The following is a 24489-nucleotide window of genomic DNA, read 5'->3' on the forward strand; positions in this document are numbered from 1 at the left end:
AGTAAAAAAAAGGGCCGAACGAGTGTGGGGGAATTCTTAGAAATAGTAGAATATATATATGGATTCAAGATCTTTGGTGTGCTTCATGCACGGCGTACCAGTACACCCCGTTTTTGACAGACAGTTTTCACTTGACTTATTTCTACTTCAAACCTATGGAAAATCCCAGCCGCGAGCGCTGCTTCGACACCTGTCCGTTCAAATACATCCACAAAGTGTCGGGGTGAACCCGCACCGCTGCTAGCCACCACCGGTATCCGCACCGAAGAACGAACGAGATTGACCAAGTCAAGATCATACCCCGAGTTCGTTCCATCTCTGTCGATGCTATTCACTAAAATTTCCCCCGCGCCGAGAGTTTCGGCGCCTTGAACGAGCTGCTTGACCGAGAGCGGTCTGTCTTCTCTACCACCTTTGATGGTGCATTGATACCACCAAGCTTTCTCGCGTTCGCCGGGTTGTGCGTTGAGCGCTTTCGAACCCAAAATAACTTCGTCCGCATAAGGACCAGAGTAACCCGGGTCCACGTACACCCGTCGAGGATCAACAGACACTACGATGGCCTGACGGCCGTACACCCTCCCGATAGTCTCAATGGGACTCGTCCCATCACCCTTCTGTTCGGGTGAAGCGAGCAATTTCTCAACCGATAAGACTGCTTCGCTTCCAATGCTTACTTTGTCAGCGCCAGCTCGGAAGTAGGCACCGGCGACATCAACGGCGGATCGAGGTGTACCATCTGGATCTACTGAATCTTTGATTCCACCTCCGATCGTAAGGGGAACGAAGATGTGAGACGCAGCTTGTCGCACGACGTCCAGCATCGGCTGATCATGAAGTGGGGAGTTTCGAAAGGAGGTGATATTGAGAAGGCATATCTCGTCGGCTTCCGCTTCGTAATACCTTCTAGCAAGTGCGACTGGTTTTCCGAGATTGCGAACCTGTCGTACCCTCGGGGCTGCCGTCGCTGATGGTATCGCCGTGGAATTGCTTGAATCTTCATCTTCCTTTTCGCGAACATCATATTGATCACCTTTAGTCACCACTAGATCCCCATTGTCGTTCGCTCGCACATCCATACAAGCAATGATCCGTTTTGTAAAACCATCCATCTCACGAATGGTGATGAGACGTTTCGGTCTTTCGGGATATATCGCATCGATGGCGTGGATCGGAGCATCCAACCAAGATTTAAGCACCTTGAGACCCGCTGGACCTGACTTTTCCGGGTGGAACTGGCATGCAAAAATATTCCTTCGTCTAACGGTGGCAAGGAAAATCTCCCGGCCGTATTGGCAAGTGGTATGTGCCCATTCGGCATTCCGGGTCGCGACGTAGGGAGCGCGATAGGAGTGGACAAAATAATACGTCTTTGCCTCACTCATCCCTGTCTCTTTGGTCTCGAGCTTTCGATCCTCAGCATTCCCAGCGAGAAGGGTGACATGATTCCAGCCCATATGAGGTACGGGTTTTCCAGCATTGTCAAATTCGGCAATTGGTGTGTCGATGATGCCCAATCCCCCCATAGCTGGCGGTTCGGTCGATGAGGCAAACAAGACCTGCATTCCAATACATATCCCAAAATACGGTTTTCCAGATTTGATGTATTCTCTCAATGGCTCCAAAAGGCCCTTTTGAGCGAGGTTGACAATGGCTGTTTCGAAGGCACCAACACCAGGAAATATAAGTTTCTGTAAAGATAGTGACGATAAATTCGCGTGTCAGTAATCATTAGGATGAATTCAAGCGTATGTAGTTGCGAATGAACGAATGCAGCAGCCAACGCTTGGCTTGTCCACTCACTCGCTCACTCACTCACTCACATCGGCTTTAAGAAAGTCCTCTGGCGAGTTAATCCATTCGAACGTATAACCAAGCTCGGTCAGTGAATTAGCCAAGCTTCGCACGTTTCCTGCGCCATAGTCTAAAAGATATAGGCGTCTTGTGCCGCCGTCACTTGGGGACATCGGGCAGAGGAGTTGTGACGATCGAGCCCAAACTGCCGAAATGACTCATCGGGCTCGGGCCTGCCCTTTTTGGAATGTCGTTCCGGTGAAACTTGATATTCCGTCCTCTGACGCTGCTTCAGCCTGCCATCCTGCCAACTCATAGTTACAGTGAATCCCTTGAACGTACTATTGATAGGTAATCGATTGGGACTCAGAGGGTTGAAGACTAAGGAAAAGGATTCCAAACAAATTCATGCGGATACAAGGGCCCTTCATGAAGCCTTAGCAACAACCCAAACAAAATGCGCCCCAGAAGAGCTCCCAGACTATCGGATATCCCAGACTGATCACCATAGATGCATTTCACATACTATCAGAGTATTCTCTCCGTTGGAGAACAACGTTCGTTACTTCTCGCGTCCTTGAAGCCACCTTTAGTCCTTCAGGTACAGAGAGGATGGAAGCCGCATGATCTCTTATCTGACACTTGATTACCGTCAGCTCCGTTTTCCCAATTACTTTCCAATGACATTGTATGACATCTGGGAGGTCTGTATTACTCAACGCAATTCATAGTACAGACTTCCAGGCGTTATGCTAATGTTCCATTCACCCAAATCATCCCGGGCATTCCGGTCTTGGTTTGGAGAAAAACCCAGAGAGTTTCGCCGTCCCCATACATGATGTCTCGAAGTGCTACTACAGAGAGGCTTTCGATTTCAACTGGTTATCGTTTGCAGACCCCTTCTTGGGCATGATGAGGCTGGCGTCTGTCTACGGAATTTATCTTCTGCTCTGGCTCTGCAAAGAAGTCAACATTCAGGGCATTAGTTTTAGAAGGATTTACACTGCTATATTCTATGCTTGGGGGTCTACAGCGGAGTTTCACCTGCTCGTACTGGATGAACGATAGCACAACATCGTTATAGTCGTTCCCTCCCCTCACCATTGGTCTCGGCGAGTAATCCTTATACTGATGTGCTACTACCCCCCCCCCCTCCCAGAAGTTCTTGCGATCTCCAATGGATTCTGTGTCTGACTTGACGAAGCGGTCCGGAAATTTTACCGGCGCGCGTATTAGATCTTCATCTGCGCCACCGCCGGACAAAAGCGCTTCGCCATTCAGTTGTGCTCATATTGATGGCATTGGGGTGTCTGCGATGAGCTTACATGTGTTGTCCCGTCTGGGACCTAACGATAACGGAGAGTCTCAGATGTCCAGCATATTGATGCTTACGTTGAAGCCTGTTCCTTTGGGTTCAGACGTACTGCCGTGCAACTCCTAAAACAAGGGGGGGAAATGTTCATCCTCCTCTTCCCCTGCCAGTGGCGCGGGAAGAGTCAGATGCATGGCGTACGTGTGGCGGGCCGGATGCAATGTTTCATCAATGGTTAAGACAGGGTCCGAGACTTAGTATGGACGATCACGAACACAACCAGAAGCCACAACCCCAAAGGATTACATTCTTGGAAGTAAATTCTTATCCTGTATTGGTAATCTCATGTGCGCCGCAGCACAAGATAACAATAAATTCGGCCAACTCCGCTGTAAACATTGATAGGAACATGGATCGTCCACAAACTCGTTATGAACAAGGCTAATTGGTTTACTAGTGACCAGTCATAGGTGTCTCTCTCAACAACTGGATGAAAATCTTGTTGAAGAAAACGCTCACATCGCCGAAAACCATGTGGAGCACGATGATATAAGGACCAGCCATGCAAATTCCCCAGTAGCTAGCAGCCAGTCCTCCAAAAGTCATAATAATGCGCCCGTCCTGGAGCATCTTCGTCCTGCCAACCGTTCTACTTCTTCCCATCGTCGCAGCTGATTTTCACGCTGGCTCAGTCACCTGCAAACAGTTCTGGCCATGGGTCGAACATGATAAATATGGGGTCATCGTCCCTGGGAACCGAGGTAGGCCGAGGACCACTTGAACCGAACCTTGCCCCCTAAGTGCTTAACCATGCATGCATGCTTGCTTGCCCCCAACAGACGCCTGCGATGTGGTATCGGGTCCGTACTCTAATCAAGGGTTTAAATATGGGCCAGAAATGACCGCTACGCTTTGCGGTGCTACAATTACCATTTCCAACACCCAATCGTGGACGAGCTCAGACGGGGGAAGTGGAATATGCTATCAGATCAATGGTGGAAGCGGAGTGGACAGTACGTGCTGGAATGGGGACTTCGGGGAGTGCACATGGACTGATCATATCTGGTGCGAGTCGAACTTGTGCAAGTAGAAGGGGGAAAGTTGTCCTAGCATCTAGTGACGCCAGCACGGTAACCCTTGTGATTTTCTAGTTTCGGAGATTGTAAACCTATGTTCAGACTATCACGATGGCGTTTGTATTTTTCTAGCTTTTTGAAATTGTAGCTCATGTATATACTATACCTGCCGGAATCTTCGGTACCCGCAAGTCGCGTTAATCGAAGGGATGCTGAGGGTCTGTCTATTGTCCTCGAGGATTGGCTGTACATCGAACTGTGCAACTGTGCTGCCCATAGCTTACCATGTTGAATTCAGCGGTGTCATGCAGAGAGCGCGCCACTCACTCAATGAGGCCGATGAAGCGCCTCCATCCGAACAAGAGCTTTCAGAAATAAGGGCAGTCAAGCCATTCCCGAGTCCTGAAACAGCGAAGAGATGCAGGGACCTAGTCAGCTAGCAGCCAATGAAAAGGGGCGATCGATAATTCATGGCCGCCCCCCAGCTTGTTCTCGGCCAGCTAACTAGCTAAGTAACCACACGACCGTCTGATGTAGCAATTGGACCTCATTACATTCCTTTGCGCATTTGGGGACAGCCCCGATAGCCCGTTCATCCCTGTCTGATGTCTGATGTGGGAGCTAGCTGGGGCCGGAGACAAGAACCGAACTAGCCTTCCTGACCGCCGAAGACCAGTGACTGTTGTTTCGAAGATCACTCGACACTGCCGGCCTGGCACAGCAGGTGCTGCCTCTCCCCCTCATTCTTCACGTATGTGTCACTTACTAGTACTGTGTGGTATATATGTGCAAAAGCTAGAAACCCAACCACAGTCCTTCCGTGGACGCGTAGGCAAATGCTGTTGTAAAATGAATATAAGTGCAAAGCCAGCTAGGTCCTATATACGATAGTAACTTTTTAGATTATGTCGATATGTGCTATGATTGTTGTTGTTCATGGACGGTTGGCAGCTAGCAGTACAGCTAGCCATGCATGCATAGAGCAACTCGTCAGGCACACGAGGGATACATAATCTTGGTATGGTCTGAGATCGATCCCCCGGATTGTCTGTACTAGTGAACTACGCATCTACGCCAACTGAACGCGGGAGTACCAGGACTTCAGCGTATATGGCTGCCCATATATATGCATATTCCAATAGAGGCTGGGTATCCTACCCACATATACAGATTGTCGAGCAACGGCTTATGGAAACATGCGAGGTGACGTTCGTTCGTGGTCGATGACCCACGAACTCGGCATTCGTCTCTAGCTTTGATCGAAAAATAATAGCCGCACTTCACTAGCTGATCACACGAGTAAAGCAAGTGAACACAGCGATATTGGGGGCCATTATCTCTAGCTCGGGTCTCAACGGCATTCACCCAAGAGCGACGGCTTGTGGTAGCGACGTCATTCTATGGGCGCCCATGAGCCCAATCTCAGAGACGTGGTTGGAAAGAGAACGACATTGATAGTGCGGTCGATACGCCTCAGGATCACAGTCCAGTTCGCACTACGCCACCCGACGTGTTCAATTTTATTAGCCTCAAAAGACGCAGTAGTAGAACATCGCCTTGAGAGTGTGTAAGCATAAGAAGGATAGCAAAGGATGGAAGAAGTAAATAAAAGTGAAGTTCGTCTAGCGGGTTCCGTAATTGATGAAAAGGAAGATGGTCGACATAATTTAGCCAGAGCCACCAGAATAAACCTTGCCGAACATGATATCCTGAAGCTTGTCGTATAGTGACAACACACCAGCACCAGCAATACCACGGAGAATGTTCGCACTCAAGTCACGCGCATCAGTAAAATGAATGCCGCACTAGGGAAAAAAGTCATAGCTTACCCAGCACCTTTGAACAGCGACTTGGAGCCCTCCTTTTTGATGATTTGAGAACCGGCATCAAACATGGACTTGTAGTGAACCTTGGAACCAGAAGTCATCATCATACGACGACTACCAAATTGGTGGGTCAACATATAGTTGGATGCGATAACAAGGCCACGTACCGAATAGTGTCAAGGGGATAAGAAGCGAGACCAGAAGCGACAGTAACACCCCAGCCGAGAAGGAAAGAAGCCAAGAAGCTACCCTCCAAAGCGCCGACCAGAACGACAGGCTCTGAATTAACCAGGGAAAAAATGAAGTGAGTAACAGGGGGATAGCGTATGATCGAGGAAACGCACTCAATGAATCATAGACACCAAAGTAGAGACCACGGTAAACAATAATTCCCACGACCGAAGGAACGAATCCTCGGTAGAGACCAGCAATACCATCAGATGCGAGGGTCTTCTTGTAAACATCGACGAGACCGTTGAACTGACGCTGGCCACCAGATTTCGCAGTCTTGTTGTCGTTAGCGAGACGCGTACGAGCATAGTCGAGAGAGTAGACGAAGAGGAGCGACGAAGCACCAGCAGCAGCACCGGAGGCAATATTGCCAGCGAACCATCTCCAGTAGCCTTCGTTCTTCTTGAACCCGAATAGGGACTTGAAGTAGTCCTCTGCAGCCGAACGCCGTTTAGTATCGGGTAAGTAAATTTAATGTATTGTCACTGACTGAAGGCGAAGTTGAGAGCTTGCGTGGGGAAGTATCGGATGACGTTGGCTGTGTTACCACGCCACAGTGAAATGACGCCCTCCTCAGCATAAGTGCGGCGGAAACAGTCAATGACACCTTTGTAGGGGGTGGTGAGACGACCTTGCTTGATCTGAAGACCGGTAGAAATTTCACACATAACATTTAGCGAGTGCACTTCAGCACCATCTGGCTAAAATAACTCACCATCTCATCCTGATTTTGGATGAGCAGCTTGATGCGCTCAATGGGGGCCGCAGAAGTCTTGGCAACAGCCTACACGTCAAAAGAGGAAATATGGGTAGTAAAAAAAAATCAAAAAAGCAGTTACTGGGCTAGTGATTCTGGTTACATACCGCAGACACACCACCCATCATGAAGTCGACTGCATACGCAGAGGAAAGCAAGAGAATCAATCAGAAAATCACTTTGAAGGCCATAGATAGCCGTGTCACCAAAGGTGGCCACGGCGTAGGAGCTAAAGAAGCACATACCTGCGAACTCCTTAGGAGTCTTGGTCTTTTTCTTGGTGTCAGCCATCGCAGACAGCTAGCGTGAATGAAGTATAGGGGAGTGGGGGATAGTACAACTGTTGTGAAAAAAGGGAACGTAACCAACTTTTAACGACGGAAACAAGCGGGAAAGCCCGGCATCTAAGACGCTTATGTCATCTCATTTGCATATGGAAGACCCGAGAATGGAATGAAAACGGTCGTTAACATCGAGTTAGACCGGACGATAGAACTGGGATGACAATGGGAATGGAAAAAAAATAATTACAACTATGTATGTAACTAATGTCAAGGACCTCGCACGAAGCGAACCACACGAGAAATAACTGAACATCAAGGGCGCATCGGAACAACATTGCTCGGCCAATCAGTCCCGCATCCACGACGGTGGGGGCTCGGAAGTCGGCGGAGACCGTGAATTATCAAGGGAACGAAGCGGTGGAAGGCGAATATGTGGACGAGAGCTATCACTGGAACCACCGATGAATGTTATGGGGGGACTCCGAAGGCGAGGAGAGTTGAAGGTGAAAAAAGGGCTGGATGCTGCAGGGGTCACATGCGGCAGGTATGATGAGGTTTGCGGAGGAGAGCATGAATAATACTGCCCGGAGCTTTCCCTTCCGCCGCCATAGCCTCGGGCCCCAACATCTGGCATGCCACCGGTCCAATCTGGAGGCCGTCCAACATAATTTCCGCCATATGTATCCCCTGAAGAGACTGAGTCGTCTGTCCGCAGACGTTTGGAAAGTTGGTCATTGACATCATGAGATCCTCTGCGCTTTGAACCATTCGTGGCTGGTCGCGGGGTAGCACGAGGGTTACCGTCAGAGTCAGAGTCGGAATCAAACGTCAAATCAATGACTTGGGGTGCCTTTTCCCGACCGCCTGCTCTGGTAGCAACACGTGTCTCTCCGGAGCTCTTTGAAGTAGTGGACATGTGCGAGAGGTCATGCTTATGGACCTGTTCATCACCGTCATCGTCCGAGTCAACAAAGAAAACATTGTTGCCATTGGGTTGGGCAGAGGGTAGCATAGGTTTCTGATCCGGAGACAGATCGCGTTTAACATTGACAGATGCCGGCTTTTTGGACTCCCATCCTGCGGAGGAGAATTCGCCACCTTCGGTATGCCACTCTCCGTCAGGTTCAATGATAACGTCTTCGACGGTATCAGGTGTGACGTTGAGGATGTCGCTAACGTATCTAATCAAATACGTCAGATAGCATTCTCATCAATTTCGCAATCGCTCACCCATCCATGATCAGGTCATCCACATTTAAAGCCTTATCACATACTGGGCAGAGATATGTGGTTGTCTGCTCCATCATCATGAACCAGCTAGTCGCGTCAAAACATTGTGAATGTAGACAAAGCTGCGAACGACATGGAGTGCGGAGACGCATATAACTGAGCGGGCACTTCAGGGACATCGTCTGTGCACCAGCTACGATCTCATCATCTTCCTCCTTATTCTTGAACACTGGTGGAAGGAGTTGAGAACTAGAATGAGAGACATCAAAGGGACGACGCACGAGAAGCTTTGACTATCTCGGCCGACCGCAGCTTGGACGATCGAATCTTATCCACCCACTGGTCTACTGTTGTTACTCGAACAAGATTAGCAAGAAGATAGTATTTCTGCAAACGTCGGGTCAGGACAGCATGGGAAGCACTTGTCCGAAGGTCCACACACCTTCATCACGAAGGGCTGCGAGTTGTTGACATAGGTCATATCTATTCTATTCAATCCTGTACTTGAGTATTTCCCTAAATCTACTGGGGGCGCCGTCCCGGGTTTCTTCTTCATTCCTCGAGTGTTGGCTGTGACGATATGACCGTTCATCTTCAATTCGCAGACGGGGGGGAACTCAATCGGGCACGCCTGCGATGACCATACGTTGCCTCCTGGAGTATAAAAGCTCGAACTTGTGCAGTAAAGCCGTAATTGGTGACTCGGACTCGAGAGTTTCGTTAGCAATTCCTGGTTCAAGCTGAAATGGACCACCGCCGCGCCACGCTCGCTATTCGACTTAGTCTCAGAGACTGAAATGATGTCTGACAAAGGATTTTCTACGGAAAAGAAAGGCGACAATTTGAAGCGGATAGCTAAGGGAGATGCGCGAGCTTTAGATAACCTCCTGATTCGCGGCTCGATAGACAGAAAGGGGCTTACTGGGTTTGGAGGAGGAAGAGCCAGAGTACACAGGTCCATTCAGATGCGATCTTGCCTGAGTCCAGGCAGTCGAAGAGCCGGAAGGACCAGCTGCAGAAGGCGTGTAAGGGTGTGATCGTGGAGGGCCTGTAGGATAGGGAGCAGTGGTACTGGATGTCGGAGCAGCAGGAGGGCGGGGACTGAAGAACCCATACATATTCAGACAGAGTGGAAAACCCTTACTCGCTTTGTTCGACTTACGAGATGACTGCTTTGGATGCATTCCACAGCGCTATGTCGCCATTTTCGCGTAGGTGCGTCAAAAATGCACGAATGCGATCGATATGATCTTGTTTCTTCCCACTCTTAGGTATACTAGTACGGCAGGATACGTTCAGCCCATTTATGATGGCTTTCAACCTATCCACAGTGTTGTGGCCAACACTTGTCCATACAGACTGAATGGTGGGATCACGACTCGTCAGCAGATACAGAAGCATCCGTAAAGTTAACTCTCACATGGAAGTCGTCCCAGACTCCGGACATAGAAAACGTTACGAGCGCCCTGGCAGTAGTACCTGTAGCGAACGGAAGGAATTAGGGAGGTTTTCTTAGCTAAGCCAAGATTGTGAGGCCCAGTCACATTCCCCACACCCCGACGTCAACAAATCCAAATACGGCAGGCTTTTCGCGCCTCACTATCAGCGTGTACCTTCATAGACAGGCGAGCCTAAGCATCCTGGGTGTGCTGCCGAAAGCCCTTCTCTCCTCTTGGCAGGCTTCTGTTGGGGCCAGGAAAATCACCAAACTCTCCTTTACTATGCCGCCCACACTTACTCCGGAGCAACTGGCACTTAGGGAAGCTCGCAGATTAAAAAAGCTAGCCTCTCAGAATGCTTCTACTTCCGACAGAGTGTCTCTTAACCCCCACGCAAAGATCCTCAAAAGGGAATGGGCGCGTTTGCGTGCGCCACAGTCTCCATCCTCTTCAGTACGAGTGATGACATGGAATGTTCGTGACCGTTTGATTTGCGGGGCGATGAGGCTGAACGAATTTTCATTCACACCATAGATGCTAGCACAGACTCTTGTCCGTACGTAATCATGACTATATGAGATCGAGTTCACCTGATGCCCTGTACAGGACGGGATCTTTTCCCGTCAAGCGACTGCCTTAGAGCGACACAACGAGGACTCATGCTCTCTAATGAAATTACATCCTATGATCCCGATATAGCATGTCTCCAAGTAGGTGACGCCCGTTATGCGTTGTGTGGCTCAGGAATGCTCACCACACGGAAACAAGGAAGTAGACGCCGAGCGTTCGGATGAGCTCGCACTAGAATTAGAAAAAAAAGGATATCAATGCACATATGGAACTGGCCTAGGAAAGCGTCATGGGTGCATGGTAGCACATAGGACATCCAAATTTAAGAGGCTTACCGAACGGGTGATTAGCCTTGACAGCATTTGCCTCGTTGACATATCCACTATGACATCTTCATCTACCTTGAACCACGTCTCCAATGAGAGTACGTCCAAAGGGCTGACGCGGAAAACAAAAAACATCGCTTTGATCGTTGCTTTGTCCACGCATGATCAGGGACTTATACCGAAAGGTTACATAGCCGTTACCTGCCACTTATTCTGGCATCCTAGATATGTCTACGAAAGAGCAAGGTACATCGTAGTCAGAATCCCAGTGGCTCTCAAACTAATGGATGCAGACAAGGCGCAATAATTCGTAGGGAAGTACTTGACTTCCAAAAGAAAAACAATCTTCTCCGTTGGCCAGTCTTCTTCGCCGGTGGTGAGTTCCTGTTTCGCCCTCTCCTTCCTCCCTGCGTATTAAGCGAACTTGGCGTCAAATAGACTTCAACTGCCAACCAACCGAAGCATTATACAATCTACTTGTGCGCAACCCGCTCACCGCAAGGCACGCCAAAGATATCTCAGCTTCGCATGTCATCCACATGTCTATCGACCCAAGTATACAGCCTTCCAGCGCTTCGACTGAAAAGGGAGGCGAGGAAGAGGGGGAGGAAGGCGCTGCGGCCATTAGTGACGCACAAGACAGGGGCGGTGAAAACGCCGAAGGAAAAGAGAAGGAAGAACCTGACCCTGACCGCGTCTTTACGAACACGAGAAATGCGCTCCCAGAGGATGGCTTGATGAGTGCGGAAGAATTGGAGAAGATATTTTGGTCATTTCCTCCGTTGCGAAGCGCGTATGATGAGGGTCACGACAAGATTTTCGGTTTGGGCGTTACTTCTGGGTCCCTGGATCTGGAAAGGACTTTTGCTGCTAGACTGGACGAAAAGGATAAATTACAGTATCTAGGTCGAAAAGGGATGAACGAGCCCATGTACACGAACTTCACGCATTATTGGCGCCTTACACTGGTATGCACGATCCCTAGCAGGCGTTCCCTTTTTCGCCATTTTCAAGTGACATTTTTATTGACCAATTCGTCTTTCTTACGTCTACCATAACGTACAGGACTACATTTTCATCCAGGATCCCCTCATCGCATTCCCTGCGGATCTAAACACGCCCAACCTTCCTCTTTCCAACAACGATCATGCGTCATCGCAGGCACTGGGCATCGCAAGACCAAAGGGGGAAGGCGAAATAATCGCTCTTCTCCGAACTCATCGCGCAGAGGACCTTGAACCGGGCCTTCCCAAACTTGGCGTTTGTGCCTCGGACCATATCGCGCTGTGCGCGGAAATCGAATATTGAAGCAAATAATATATTCCTGTGTACAATACGTCTGTCAGTGCGTTGCCGTCGACGCAATGTTGGGATTAATACTGGTAAATATGGCATAAGAGGATATATCTCTGGGAACTCGCGCGCGCCTTGCGAGGTTTCGGACCCCCTGTGAGAGAAGGCCCCTGTCTCACACACAAAGTCTAAACTGGTGTCATTGAGAGTGGCATTCAAATGGAGTGAGCTCGCTTCCGAGTTGGGCGTCTTGCTCATATATGGGTCGGAGTGCCTTGGCCGGAGGGTTGCGCGCTTAATGATTGGGACGCCAGACCTCTCTAGGGGAGGCGAAATAACCATGTATCATTTACTGGAATGAGCGGTGGGGTCTATAGAGGCTGGAGTCCTGCCTAGCGGTGGGGGGAGTCATGCGCCAGACACTTACGCGCAATAACCTCCCATATTCCGCGGGGTAAGTTAGGGCGATCGAGTCATAGGGGAATGACGATCGATCGACCCCAGATCTGATTTTGATTCATGAATGCCCAACCCGTTGGATGTGCAGCTAGCTAGGCGCGCCTCTCAATGGCGCCAGTGAATTCTGTAACGACGCTTCTACCTCATAGATAGTGTTCGGACCCGTGTGGGACAAGCACAGGATCTCAAACAAGGCTGGGAGTAGCATTACATGAAGGGTCTGTAGTACATAGTCAATTCTACCACTCAAAAAGGGAAAGAAAAAAGGAAAAAAAGGGACGCATACCCGTTTCAAATAGAGGCGAAAAATTCAACATGCTTTCTCTCTCTTCGTCATTATGTATCACACAGCATGAGCAAAGCAAATCAAATTTCCAAGAGGAGCCATGAGTCAAGAGCAATGATGTGGTGAACCGCCACCCCCGCATCCAGGCACGTCGCCGATTGTCACTTTATCATTCAACGACAGATATATCACTCTCCTCCTTTTCGTCATCTTCATCGTCGCCTCGTGTCGTTCGACTCCTCGTCCCAGTCACACTGGCATTTGGACCCAAACTGGTGGTCAAAAGATCACTTGCGGCATCCGAATCTTCCTCTTTAATACCAAATGGCTCCTCGCTTTCAGTGGTTTCACGCAACTTTGTTTCTTCTTCAAGTGTGGGTGGAATGATGTGGATTCGGGGAGAGAGGCTGAGATAGACAGTCAAGGTTATCGCTAATGAGGAGATGAAAAACGTGGTGGTTGTGATGCAGAGGAGGATGAAGGTGTGACGTGCGAAAAATGCTCTGAGTGGATTCAAATATGAGTTTAACTTGGGATAGATGGAAGGAAGATTTGAACGTACTTGATACCCCTCAACCGGGGAACGCCCTTAATGAATGCATCTGCCACGACGAGTTCACGTCCTTGACCAGCACCAATCCCTCTCCAAGCATCATTCCTCCCAATAGTTACGAATGCTCGCAAACTGGACGCATATGAAGTTGCGGAGAATTCTTTCAACAATTCAACAACGTGAGTCGTCCTTGACCTCAACCCACTAAAGACTAGCGGAGATAGGTATACTCTCGGAGGAAAGATGATTGAAGGGCGAGAAGCGGATGCCAGTGTAACGTTCGTTGGTGTTTTGATTGTTAGGGATGTCATAAAATTCCCTGGAAGATGAATCGTGTTGCGTCAGACTCGCAATGACACGAATATGGCATCATTCAAACTTGCCCAGCTCAGCATTCTTCGCGAAAACAGGGAGGATAAGCTCAACAGAGATATCGTATGGCTGAGAGAGGGACAATTCTGGTAATACAATTTCAGCATGCGGCGGTAGACCCAGATCTCCGTATTGCAGAAATATCTGCTGTGTCCATCCAGTTGGTATCCAACTATTGATGATTAAACCGGCACCTAAGCTTGAGATACCCAAGAAAGGGATGAGAGATATTAGAAATGCCAGATGTAGAATTGGGCTGGCAATTCGCTTGATGTAGCGGGTCGCAGTCTCTGCTGCGAGAAAGAAGGGAGTCAATGCGAGTTCAATGGGTTGTATGCTGATCGCGCGCAGTAAGGATGGGATTGAGGGTAGGTCAGATTGTTGAGACTGAGATTTTTCATCCATTGCTGCACGCAGTTAGTCCTGCCCTTGCAAGGACGCTGAAGATGCTCTCAGAACAAATGTTCCCTTCGTTGACGGAAGCAAAGCCGATATTTAAACGATGCAACTTCCGGAAATCGAAGACCGAGAGGAAGGGTCTTTGTGAGACCACAAAAACCGTTCGGATATCGACTCCCGCGTTACCCACAGTCAACTTGGACGAGGATTGCGCGTAAGGAAACTCGCAGGACGTTGTGTGCACCGTACGATCCAACTAGCGATCAACCCGTTTAGGCGGCCGGACTTTCCAGTTGGGGAACGGAACAGCCACGTGCTCCGTCTTTGCAGCGGCGATGACTCAGCCGTCGACCACGTAGCGCGCGCGCCTGCATTGGCGAGGGGCTGATCGTGCCGCAATGACTTTCAACCTATCGTTCCTGTATGCGCCCAAACACAGGACATTTTATCGATCTTGCCGCTTCCACTCAATATGTCTTTTTTTCCAATGAGGCAAAATTCCGTTAAAGCCTCGTTTTGGGAAAATACCACAAGTTCTTAATTTCTCTCTCCCAGGCTGTGAACCCGGAGCTTTGAGTAAGAAAAAAGCTACTTGCAGGTAAATTGCGTTCCTTTGGCGTCTAATTTGTACATGACCGCAGTTCCGCTCCGCCAATATAATACATATATAACTCGCCTGTTCGGTCTGGACGTCCTCTTGTTTTTCTCAGTGGTTCTCTCCCCCCTTCGCTCTGTCCGTCTATCTGAGCGTGCCCTCTTCAATCTTTTGCGCTCTTGACTTCGAGGACAAACATGCCGCCGCTGTTTCGTGGGAACATCGAAGGACTCCTAGAACTCATTAACTCCAACCCACCTGTGGGGCTTCCGGCCTCGGTCTTTAGCAGGGAGGTCTCCGACCCATATTCCGCTCTGGTACACCTTTCTTCTGCCCAAATCATTTCATGGAAGTGTCTAGAGCCTAAACACGTGGGTTTCACTTTATCACTTCGATGTCACTTGTACTCATCATGACCATAACTGCAACACATCAAAAATGGTAAAAATTATTCAATCTGGGGTCTTTCTCGTTCTCGAATGCACAGTCATCGGGCTCTCATTTGGTTATCATGCAGTTGCATTCGATTGCGCTGTCATCGACCCTGTGGCTTCGCTTTGAGCGATCAGCGGATCCGTCCATTCATCACCCCACAAACCCTTCATCGCATATCGTCACCCTCTCCTCAAACCCTAATCTCATAAGACCTGGATCAGATCAGCATAAGTCTACGGCAGATATCAGTCTCGAAAGATTCACTGTCATGCACTTTATTGATCTCTTCAATATCGTACTCGAAGTCCAACGCTACTGGTATCCTAGGGACTCTACTGCGAGCCAATCATCCAAATGGTTTGCGAATACCATGACACACGTGATACAAAATCTCGGCACGAACTGGATGGACAACGGCCACGGTGGCGAATCAACTCTGAATCACCGCGCTACACCAGAGGGGTTTCGGCAAAAACTTTGTGCACTCTTTGACAGAGACTATGTTTCCCCAGCAACGCAAGAATTGTACATACTCCGCCGATTATTGCAAAACACAAGGGGTGATCAATTATACGAGTTGGATATTGACAATGTCGAAAGTGTACGTAATTTGTTACCTTTGACCGCTATCACCGACGCTGACGGTCTCCTTTTTGGGGAAAACTCGGTCCTACTGTTTACATACGTACTGACTGTTGTCTTGCTTCCGTACGACTTATTGCGCGCACTGCCTCGTCCAACCTGTCCTGCAGTCCGGATCACGTACCCCCACTCTTGCAAATTCCGATAAGAAATTCCTTCTACTTTCTCCCTGCTCTTCCGAATCGATACCTCCGTATGATCCGAACTCGTCCCTCAGTCAACGATATGTTCGAGCAGCACATGAATTTCAAGGACCACAGCCAGGCGATTTGTCTTTTTTAGAAGGGGATCTCATCGAATTACTTGATTTTGGCGATGGGAACTGGTGGAGAGGAAGGCTGGGCAACGCTGTGGGTGCCTTCCCGCGAAATTACGTCGTAAGTACAGTTGCTCTTCCACAAGTACGCACCCTTCAAAAGCCTATTCAATGTTCGCCTTTGATGGATGGCCGACCATCATCGCTCAACCCCCTTAATCCTTTCTTCCTTCTATTCTTTGGAACCTTTGAATTTGAATGCTGACCTTGGGACGTTCATTCGGGTAACTTTTGTTTTCCCCGATGTTCAGGAACGCGTTTCGTCCCTCCGTTCATTACAAGCGATAACTGACTTCAACCCATTGCATCCTTCATGGGAGGGTCAATTCAACTGGGAAACAGGCTTACCTCAAACTTACCTCTCCTTCCGAAAAGGAGACATAATCGAATTTGTTGGAACAACACATGATATTTCTTCTTCGGATGATTTCAGTCAGGAAGAGTGGTTTGTGGGACAGATCGGAGACTCGATCGGACTGTTACCAAAGAGCTGTGTTGTGAGTTCTTCCCCCCAAGTCCTCCTTCATCCTTGCCTCCCTGTGGAGAAAGGGTGAGGTTGACGCAAACTTGAAGGAGCGCAAGACTGACTGATGGACTCATTTGTTTTCATTCATTCATTCACTTTCGGTCTTTTCGCTCCTTCCCAACGGCCTTCTCGTCCGCTCTTGCCTTTTTTTCTTGTGGGCTTCGTGACCATCTTTCCACGCGCACAGGAGGCAGTCTGGTTCCCAGATGATGAAAAATGTGCGAGGAAACCTTCATCGACCAAGTTCAAGGTGCTTTCGACTCCGACGTCGCCTACAAGCCTAACTACTGCTCCACCCCCTTATCCACCTTCACCAAGCCCCCCTTCGTTACAGTCTCAAATGGAACTCGGGACGCTATGAGGCCCGTGGCTCCTACAATGAAGTCCATGTCACCATCCTCTCCCCTGCACTCCCTCATCTCTTGATCGATCAACACAACACAACACTGGAGCAGTTCCAAAGTAGTGGATTAGTTAACCAATATCTATGGGAGCGATTACAATTGCATTCCCCTACCCCCATTTTTTATAGTTCGCTTAACGTTCCTGATCCTCCCGTCCGCGGAGGATTTCACTTCTACTATCATCCTTGCGTGTTCTGCCTTCTGATACCCTACCCAATCCGGTCTAGCAACCCATTCCTCGCTCTCGGAATTCAGAAAGGAATTAAACTGAAAGTGTACCTAGTAATATACCACCTGTTAACATGGCACAGTTCTTCCAATTCATATCCTGCCATCAGTCAATCTTTCCAATGCATACACAGTCTCTTAATGAACGTGACAAATCTCATTACTGAAATAGATGGACCCCGCGCGCGGGGTTGTTCGCTCAATCAATTTCGAAGACTTTTCCAGGATTCATGATCCCCCGTTCATCGAACACTTGCTTGATTCGTTTCATATACCTCCTGCTCACTTCTCCTTTGGAGTATTGCAATGCATGAGTCTTCATGAGACCAATGCCGTGTTCGGCTGAGATCGAGCCGTGGAGTGATTCTGATACAGGGAAATGAAAGGATGACAAACTTGGTTAGATGGTGACCTGGTAACCCGATGATGGTGGACAAGAATCCAGGAAGATTGACCACTTACCGACGACTTCGTAGACGAAGGGTTCCAAGGCGGCTTCGATTTGGGATGTGAAAGCCTCCGCAATCACGTTTAGATGAAGGTTACCTGGCGCGATCAATCAGCCACCCGTCCCTGCAGTGTGAGAGATACCGAATTCAAGGCGAAGAAGATCCACAGAATAGCTCACCATCGCCGAAGTGCCCATACCCAATTACCTCAATGACCTTAGCCCCACCACCTTTCTCCTCCCCGGGAGCCCTGATGAGATTCAAAGCCTTCAAATGCTTCCGCACAGTGTCTGTCACCGCTTTGAACTCGGACACGGGCACGCTGATATCGTATTTGTACACTTTACCCATCTTACCCGCGGCTTCAGGAATGAGTTCACGGAAAGACCATAGTGAGAGAAAATCGTCCTGCGATTGAGACTGAACGCCAGATGTGATGAAATCTTCTTTGGCGTAGATCTGTTCTAAGAACTCTTCCAGTTTCTGCACATGCACGAGGGAAAGTGTGTAGCTCATGCTCGAAGAAAGACGATACATACTGCTTCGTCATGCTCTCTCTTTCCGCCAGAAGTCTCGATGAGGACAAACGCTTCGCTATCACCTACTTCGCCTTCGTCCAATGCATCTTTCCCAGTATGCCTTATAACAATACAATGCCATCAGCCATGCACCCGGAACCTCAAGGATATTCAAAATTGCTGCTTCGTACGCACCTGCGCACCAAATCGTAGGCGTTCCGATCAAAGTACTCGAAAGCGGAGAGGATCTCTCCAAGGTTAGTCTTGGTGGTTCGGAACACTTCTTTGACTTTCGAAAATGAAGGTAGGGATAAGAGAAGAGCAGATGTTGCCTAGCAGATTTGAATAAGTAACATCCAGAGATTGAGTGGGCGAGGACTGACGGCTGGGGCTGGTGGTGTTAATATGGCAACGCCAGTAATGACGCCTAGAGTCCCTTCTGACCCAATAAAAAGCTGCTTGATATCGTAGCCTAAGCAGATTTTCGCTATGCTGAAGGTTTCAGGGTGGGATAGAGAAAGATCCACTAACCAGTGTTATCTTTTCTCAGTGTTTTCAACTCTCCAAGGATTTCCCCGTTCGGTAGGACAACCTCCAGACCGAGGACGGTCCCACGAAGCGAACCGTACCGCAATAGGCGGAGCCCTCCAGCATTCGTCGCGACATTTCCACCTATATGGCAGCTTTGCGGGAATACCATGGTGAGAGTTCACCCGCGAGGAACCGACCCATTAACTTTACCTTCCCTTCGCTCCGAGGTCGAGAGGCATGATATGATTGTAAGGCTCAAGGTAATTCGTGAGGTTCTCGAGAATGCAACCCGCATCGGCAACCAAGACACCTAGCAGGATATTCAGACATAATTCTTTAAACCCCCTAGAAGAATTCCCATGAACCTGAAACTGGGTCGAATGAGCGCACATTGTTCATGTTTCCCAAGTTGAGGATGACTTCATTGTCGGTAGGAACGCCTCCGCCTGGATACGATCAAAGATAAAGAGCAACTCCTTGAGCGTCAATATGTGCTGCAAGCCTTACCCACTAGACCAGTATTGCCGCCCTGAGGAACGATCGCTATCCGGCGCTCGTAGCAATGCTTCATAATTTTGCTCACTTCCTCCGTAGAACGTGGCTTTAAGACACATTTGGACTTCCCGATATACTTTTCCAACCAATCATGATTGAATGGAACGAGATCATCATTAGATGCTTTACCAGGTGCCAAAGTACTGATGATTGCGGAATCTGGCAAAAAGGACTTGAAATGCTTGATGTCATCCCCGGTGACAGCGTTCAGAGAAACTATCGGAGAAGTACGGAACCCTCGCAGGCCAGTGGGGATTCTCCGTGGAGGGCGACATAAGATCCCAGCTCTGGTTGTTATCCTTGGCAGATACATCGGAGCACCAAAGTTCTGGTCTGGCGGCCACGATTTCCTTTTATGGCCCAAACAAAATGAATTGCTCTTCTAGGCGCCCATCGGTGAACGGAGAAGCATCTCCGCAGGCTGAGAAGTCCGACTCTCAGCGCATGATTTGACAAGATAAATCATGAAGCTATCGAACTAATGGCGCACTCATCGGGGGATGCTGGGGTCCGTCCGACTCATTCGCATGGACTAATTTACCATGATATAGAAACAGATTACTCAAAGGATACATAGATGGTTCCAAACGACGGGGACTCATTTTACTAGGCTCCAGACATGATGCTGCCTAATTATTGACTATCATCACATTTGAAATTTGAAACATCGGTCAGATTTACTCCTCCGTGCAAAACGCCACAACTGCATTCCTAAATGAAACATGATCTGCCGTGTACGGTCTTCATAGGCGCAACGCTTCAATAATAGAGAGGACACCTTCGGCGGGCGACCAGAATCGTTAAGAGTTGAGGTGTAGAGGATCCCGACATGATCGTTCTGCAACGAAGGAAACTGAGACAAATCGTGATCATCAACCTATATTGAGTGGTGCGCATAACACTGCACCGTTCAGAACCATCTAGACAGATGCCTTGGGCTTGGGTCAGATCGTGAACACAAAATTTTGGGCCACGGGAGGTCATCCACGGAAATTCCCGGTGGCACTGCCACAACTGCATAGCGATTGTATCCTCTAGTTGCTAACCTCCCTTGCGTAAGTCGGCCAAGTATTATCTATCACTCCATCCTGGTCTCAATAGTTATAGTTCATCTCTCCTATAGGATGGCCACGTTTTCCTCGCACCCAGTCATCATCGACGGCAAAGGCCATTTGTTAGGCCGGTTGGCATCCGTTGTGGCCAAGCAGATCATTTCCGGTCAAAAGATCATTGTTGTTCGATGTGAAGAGATTAATATTAGTGGAAGCTTCTTCCGTAATAAGGTCTGTTTTGCGTGCTTCGTCATGTTGTAGTCAAAGGGGCTTGCACCCATCTGACTCGATGAATGCAATCACAGCTGAAATTCCACCGCTACTTGAACAAACGCCATCTTGTCAATCCTAAGAAATCCGGTCCTTTCCACCACCGTGCGCCATCACGGATTTTCTTCAAAGCTGTTCGTGGGATGATACCTCACAAGACTGGTCGTGGAAGTGCCGCGTTGGCCCGGTTGAAGCTCTTTGAGGGTGTTCCTCAACCATATGACCGCAAGAAGAGAATGGTCGTTCCAGAGGCCTTGAGGGTCTTAAGGCTAAAGCCTGGTCGCAAATACTGCACTATTAAGGTGCGGAGTGTCTCCCAGAACTGACTGCTTGGTCACTTACTCGGTTTTCGTGCAGCGTCTGTCGCATGAAGTCGGCTGGGGTTACAAGGACGTCGTTGAACGTCTCGAAGAGAAGAGAAAGCTTAAGGCGCAGGCATTCTACGAACACAGGGTAGATACATCCCCGTTTCTGGGTTATTCGCGTTCTAACCATGCCTCGTTTGTCTCAGCTCGCTGCCATCAAGCAGCGTGGAAAGGCTGTTCGAGAGGCTAACCCATCTTTCCCTCAACTCACCGCCCTTGGATACTAGATGCTCCATAATCGAACCATTCACCCTGAAGCGTGATAATAAACTTTTTCACGACCTCCCTTGCTTCCCCTGAATCATCCGCTGATTATGGCATCACATGCGTTTTCTTCACCTTATACGGGCATTCTCTTTCTGCCTCGCACGTATTTGTATGTAAGACAATATATGCCATGCTCCTGGTGATACCGCCTTGCGTGACTTCTGAGGTGTAATTGGCCGGTCTCACTCAAACTGCCTGTAATACGATTATTTCAACCCAAAATATTATGATGGAGGTCGAAAGATCGATCAGTTAGAGCTACTGATTATGAGTCATTTTCGTCGAAATCTGTTGTGCACCAGTCGCGTTCTAGCGGCCGACTTGTAGGTGAAAGAGGTGGGCCAGGACTTTCAACTTGATTTCGACAACGCGGCCCCGCTGATTGGCTAACACGTTGGTCACAGATAGTGAAGAATCGCCCACTGGTACAATAGCCAGGATGCAGTCCCGTAAACCATTCAATTTTCTACTGCCACTTCTTGCAGAATGCATTTTTATCGGCGCTCTGTCGTTGAAATCCTGTCAGGCAGTGGCACGCGCTAGTCTAGCGCCGGTGATAATAGGCTTATGCCTTTACTGTATCGTCTTCACAACCACAGGCGTTTCCGAAATCGACTATGGCGTTGGGGGCATCCTAATGTCACGCGTTTTTTTGGTCATTTCCCTCCTGCTCCTGTTACCCAAAGATACCCCCATACTTCAAAATGATGAGATCCAACAAGGCCTCGATCCTGACTCTTTGCCTGTGCGGCAGCGTTTGCTTCGTTCGTTCAGTCTTTTGGTGAACCCTCGAGGCATTGGTTGGAACTGCAGCATGCCATCGGCGGTGATCCCGGAAACGAGACCAATCCCGCGTCGAAGTTTTATTCTCAATGAACTTATTCGCATTCCGCTCTTAATATTAGTACTGGATGCAAAGGAGACATTGCAAGCCGTCCATCCGCTTCTTAATGTTGTTGCAAGAGCAGATGACTGCTCCGTTTTAAGGCTGCGTGATCAGCCATACCCCATTCGCTGCGTCTTGATCGGGATGTGGGCAGCGGCTGCCTATGCCGTGATCATGCTCCAGTGGAGCGTCCTGAGCGTGTTGTGCGTGGGGAGTGGCCTCTCCAAGCCGAAAGATTGGCCAACATTTTTTGGCCCGCTGAAAGGCTGCTGGACAGTCAGACGATTTTGGGGGTGAGTTCGCTGCCTGCTTCTCAAGCGGGAACAGGATCCTTCTGATATTATTTGTATAGGAAGACATGGCACCAATTATTCCGCTTCGTACGAATATTTCCATCCTCGCGCAGCTTCATTTCCCCTCAACGTATCTTTCCATAGACTTGTGTCTCTCATGGTCGATATGTATCCCGGAAGCTCGGATTTGCGCTTGTGTCTTCCGCGGACATCTGGACCACCTTAGTGGTGGCCTTCATTGTTTCAGCAGCTATCCACAGCTTGGGAGGCGATTACATGGCAGCATCTAGAGCTACGATCTCATACAAATTCTATCTCTCACAGCCAATCGCGGTCGCGCTGGAGACTCTGGTCTCGAATGCTACATCATCATGGTTACCACATGTTTCCTTGAGGAAGGCCATCGGATATGTATGGGTTGTGTTCTGGTTCTCGTGGAGCACCGTCGACATGCTAGACGGTCTAATGTGCCAAGGAATGATGAGGCGAGAGATGTTCCCGTCTTTCATTTTCCGGCCTCTTCTGGAGCATATTTGGAACGGAACGTAAGCGCCCCTCTTGTTTCTTGTCTCTGAATCTTTAGCCCACAGCCCTTTGTGCAGCAACACGGTTTGATGACGTTTGCGAGGTCCCACATTCACGGTTCCAGTATGCGTGTCATCAGCGTGGCTCCAACGCTGCTGTCGTGCGCTAGACAAACAAACAAAACGTCTAGCCTGGAAGAGCTAGTTTAGGGTTCCCTAATCCGTCGGCAAAAATCACACAACTCATTCTTGAAGACCTGTTCTAGAACATTAGACATGAATGGTTCGCAATACCATTTTAACATCTCCTGCCTGTTTTCCCTTATTAGTTTGGTGGATTTTCCCACTCATCGCATGTCGGATCCACCGGAGTAAATTCATTCTGCTCGATTGCGAGAATCAGTATCGGGTGGAGATTACCATCTTAATAACGGACTAACGAGATAGATGAGCTGTGAGCTCATTTATTCTGAGGGAATGAACATCCAACTTCCGGGGTTGATATAACGCTTCCTTTTTAAGCTTTTAACGTGGCGCCTGGACCATCACGTGCAGTTACAATTACATTGTGTCGGAAACCAAATGATGTTACTCTGCCCTCGATACGCCACCAGTTAGTCCAACGATGGAAACTGATGACACCTACAGCGAGCTCCTAGAGGGTATCGGTGATGAAAACACTAACGAAGACTTGATGGCTGATGCCGCTGAGGACCTCGAGATGATGGCTTCCGAGCCTCGCGAGTCATCGACTCTCCCAGAATCCACCGGCGAGACGGAGTCGAAGGGACTAACGCAGGCGTCCGCGAAGGCCGCAATGAAGGCGGGCTTCTGTCCCTGTTCAGCATAATAGCATATTGATTTGTCAATGATATAAATTGTTCATCCAGGCTCGCGGAAAGCCCAAGAAGCCCTCTACTTCCAGACCAAAAGCGAAACCAAGGCCAAAGAATGTTTCAAAGGCCCAGCAAAAAGGGTCTGCGCCAAAAGCACGAGTGCAGCAGCTGAGGGGTGCTTCCAATGGAGTTCGTAGTGGTTCCGCCTCAGAGACTCCAACGTCTCAACCAGACGCAAATACACCCCCGCCAGAGGAGGAGGAGTTAGCGGAGGAGGATATTGAAGAGGAAGTGGACAGTAGAGTGTACTGCATCTGCCAAACACTTTACGACGATGAAAAGATCATGGTTGCGTGCGACAAGTGAGTTCACTTGCGGATGTCAGGTTGTGTGGGATCGACGTCGTCAGTTTTCAGGTGCGACGAATGGTATCACACCGAATGCGTGCAGTTGAGTGAGCAAGTTGTGGAGCTAGTGGATAAATTCTATTGTCCCAAGTGCCATGAGGGTAAGTCGGGATCGATGAGGTGGATTGTGAGACTCACTATGAATCCCATTGTCCACAGTGGAACCGAGCCTTGTAACGTCCT

At 49.0% G+C, this 24489-nt stretch overlaps 11 protein-coding genes across 11 annotated transcripts; 6 read left to right on the top strand and 5 right to left on the bottom strand.

Annotated features, from left to right (window-relative positions):
* Positions 1-42: 42 nt before the first annotated feature.
* On the bottom strand, positions 43-1967 carry EI90DRAFT_2971786 (imidazole glycerol phosphate synthase HisHF; the record flags this gene model as incomplete). The annotated part of the gene is made up of 2 exons (XM_039055741.1): positions 43-1691; positions 1824-1967. The coding sequence occupies 2 exons, from the start codon at positions 1965-1967 to the stop codon at positions 84-86; spliced, it is 1752 nt and encodes a 583-aa protein (XP_038916780.1). The 3' UTR covers positions 43-83.
* Positions 1968-3447: 1480 nt separating this feature from the next.
* On the top strand, positions 3448-4407 carry EI90DRAFT_3055165 (uncharacterized protein). Its single transcript, XM_039060130.1, has 2 exons — positions 3448-3867; positions 3946-4407. Exons 1-2 carry the CDS (start codon positions 3717-3719, stop codon positions 4194-4196), a joined length of 402 nt encoding a protein of 133 aa, XP_038916781.1. The 5' UTR covers positions 3448-3716; the 3' UTR covers positions 4197-4407.
* Positions 4408-5801: 1394 nt separating this feature from the next.
* On the bottom strand, positions 5802-7183 carry EI90DRAFT_849119 (eukaryotic ADP/ATP carrier). Its single transcript, XM_039068158.1, has 7 exons — positions 7104-7183; positions 6955-7023; positions 6730-6880; positions 6353-6673; positions 6176-6287; positions 6012-6122; positions 5802-5952 (listed from the first exon to the last, which is right to left on the bottom strand). Exons 1-7 carry the CDS (start codon positions 7122-7124, stop codon positions 5850-5852), a joined length of 888 nt encoding a protein of 295 aa, XP_038916782.1. The 5' UTR covers positions 7125-7183; the 3' UTR covers positions 5802-5849.
* Position 7184: 1 nt separating this feature from the next.
* Positions 7185-10427, bottom strand: EI90DRAFT_849118 (PINIT domain-containing protein). Its single transcript, XM_039068157.1, has 7 exons — positions 9931-10427; positions 9673-9869; positions 9433-9611; positions 8953-9365; positions 8792-8897; positions 8511-8739; positions 7185-8461 (listed from the first exon to the last, which is right to left on the bottom strand). Exons 1-7 carry the CDS (start codon positions 9955-9957, stop codon positions 7627-7629), a joined length of 1986 nt encoding a protein of 661 aa, XP_038916783.1. The 5' UTR covers positions 9958-10427; the 3' UTR covers positions 7185-7626.
* On the top strand, positions 10068-12252 carry EI90DRAFT_3055175 (Endonuclease/exonuclease/phosphatase). Its single transcript, XM_039060131.1, has 7 exons — positions 10068-10423; positions 10484-10505; positions 10556-10659; positions 10718-11091; positions 11139-11221; positions 11284-11813; positions 11911-12252. Exons 1-7 carry the CDS (start codon positions 10232-10234, stop codon positions 12151-12153), a joined length of 1548 nt encoding a protein of 515 aa, XP_038916784.1. The 5' UTR covers positions 10068-10231; the 3' UTR covers positions 12154-12252.
* Positions 12253-12744: 492 nt separating this feature from the next.
* Positions 12745-13806, bottom strand: EI90DRAFT_849271 (uncharacterized protein). The gene is made up of 3 exons (XM_039068159.1): positions 13446-13806; positions 12884-13386; positions 12745-12817 (listed from the first exon to the last, which is right to left on the bottom strand). Exons 1-2 carry the CDS (start codon positions 13745-13747, stop codon positions 13053-13055), a joined length of 636 nt encoding a protein of 211 aa, XP_038916785.1. The 5' UTR covers positions 13748-13806; the 3' UTR covers positions 12745-12817; positions 12884-13052.
* An 800-nt stretch (positions 13807-14606) lies between these two features.
* EI90DRAFT_849078 (uncharacterized protein) lies at positions 14607-17304 on the top strand. Its single transcript, XM_039068156.1, has 5 exons — positions 14607-15173; positions 15290-15838; positions 15990-16256; positions 16447-16692; positions 16909-17304. The coding sequence occupies exons 1-5, from the start codon at positions 15000-15002 to the stop codon at positions 17080-17082; spliced, it is 1410 nt and encodes a 469-aa protein (XP_038916786.1). The 5' UTR covers positions 14607-14999; the 3' UTR covers positions 17083-17304.
* Positions 17305-17317: 13 nt separating this feature from the next.
* On the bottom strand, positions 17318-19811 carry EI90DRAFT_3192925 (putative DLD2-D-lactate dehydrogenase). Its single transcript, XM_039066400.1, has 10 exons — positions 19359-19811; positions 19217-19297; positions 19062-19161; positions 18852-19003; positions 18704-18792; positions 18516-18652; positions 18342-18441; positions 17982-18285; positions 17816-17899; positions 17318-17719 (listed from the first exon to the last, which is right to left on the bottom strand). The coding sequence occupies exons 1-10, from the start codon at positions 19717-19719 to the stop codon at positions 17553-17555; spliced, it is 1575 nt and encodes a 524-aa protein (XP_038916787.1). The 5' UTR covers positions 19720-19811; the 3' UTR covers positions 17318-17552.
* A 586-nt stretch (positions 19812-20397) lies between these two features.
* EI90DRAFT_849663 (60S ribosomal protein L16) lies at positions 20398-21585 on the top strand. The gene is made up of 5 exons (XM_039068161.1): positions 20398-20461; positions 20530-20689; positions 20764-21030; positions 21086-21181; positions 21240-21585. Exons 2-5 carry the CDS (start codon positions 20531-20533, stop codon positions 21318-21320), a joined length of 603 nt encoding a protein of 200 aa, XP_038916788.1. The 5' UTR covers positions 20398-20461; position 20530; the 3' UTR covers positions 21321-21585.
* Position 21586: 1 nt separating this feature from the next.
* On the top strand, positions 21587-23421 carry EI90DRAFT_849620 (membrane bound O-acyl transferase family-domain-containing protein). Its single transcript, XM_039068160.1, has 5 exons — positions 21587-21696; positions 21765-22539; positions 22599-22626; positions 22684-23084; positions 23142-23421. Exons 2-5 carry the CDS (start codon positions 21800-21802, stop codon positions 23152-23154), a joined length of 1182 nt encoding a protein of 393 aa, XP_038916789.1. The 5' UTR covers positions 21587-21696; positions 21765-21799; the 3' UTR covers positions 23155-23421.
* Positions 23422-24181: 760 nt separating this feature from the next.
* On the top strand, positions 24182-24400 carry EI90DRAFT_2815448 (uncharacterized protein; the record flags this gene model as incomplete). Its single annotated transcript, XM_039053550.1, has 2 exons — positions 24182-24261; positions 24316-24400. Coding segments are annotated over 2 exons (165 nt in total), but the record flags the coding sequence as incomplete, so codon positions are not given.
* Between the last annotated feature and the right edge of the window lie 89 nt (positions 24401-24489).

Source organism: Cantharellus anzutake (genome assembly GCF_015039405.1).
Source record: "Cantharellus anzutake strain C23 chromosome Unknown EI90scaffold_20, whole genome shotgun sequence".
NCBI lineage: Eukaryota > Fungi > Basidiomycota > Agaricomycetes > Cantharellales > Hydnaceae > Cantharellus > Cantharellus anzutake.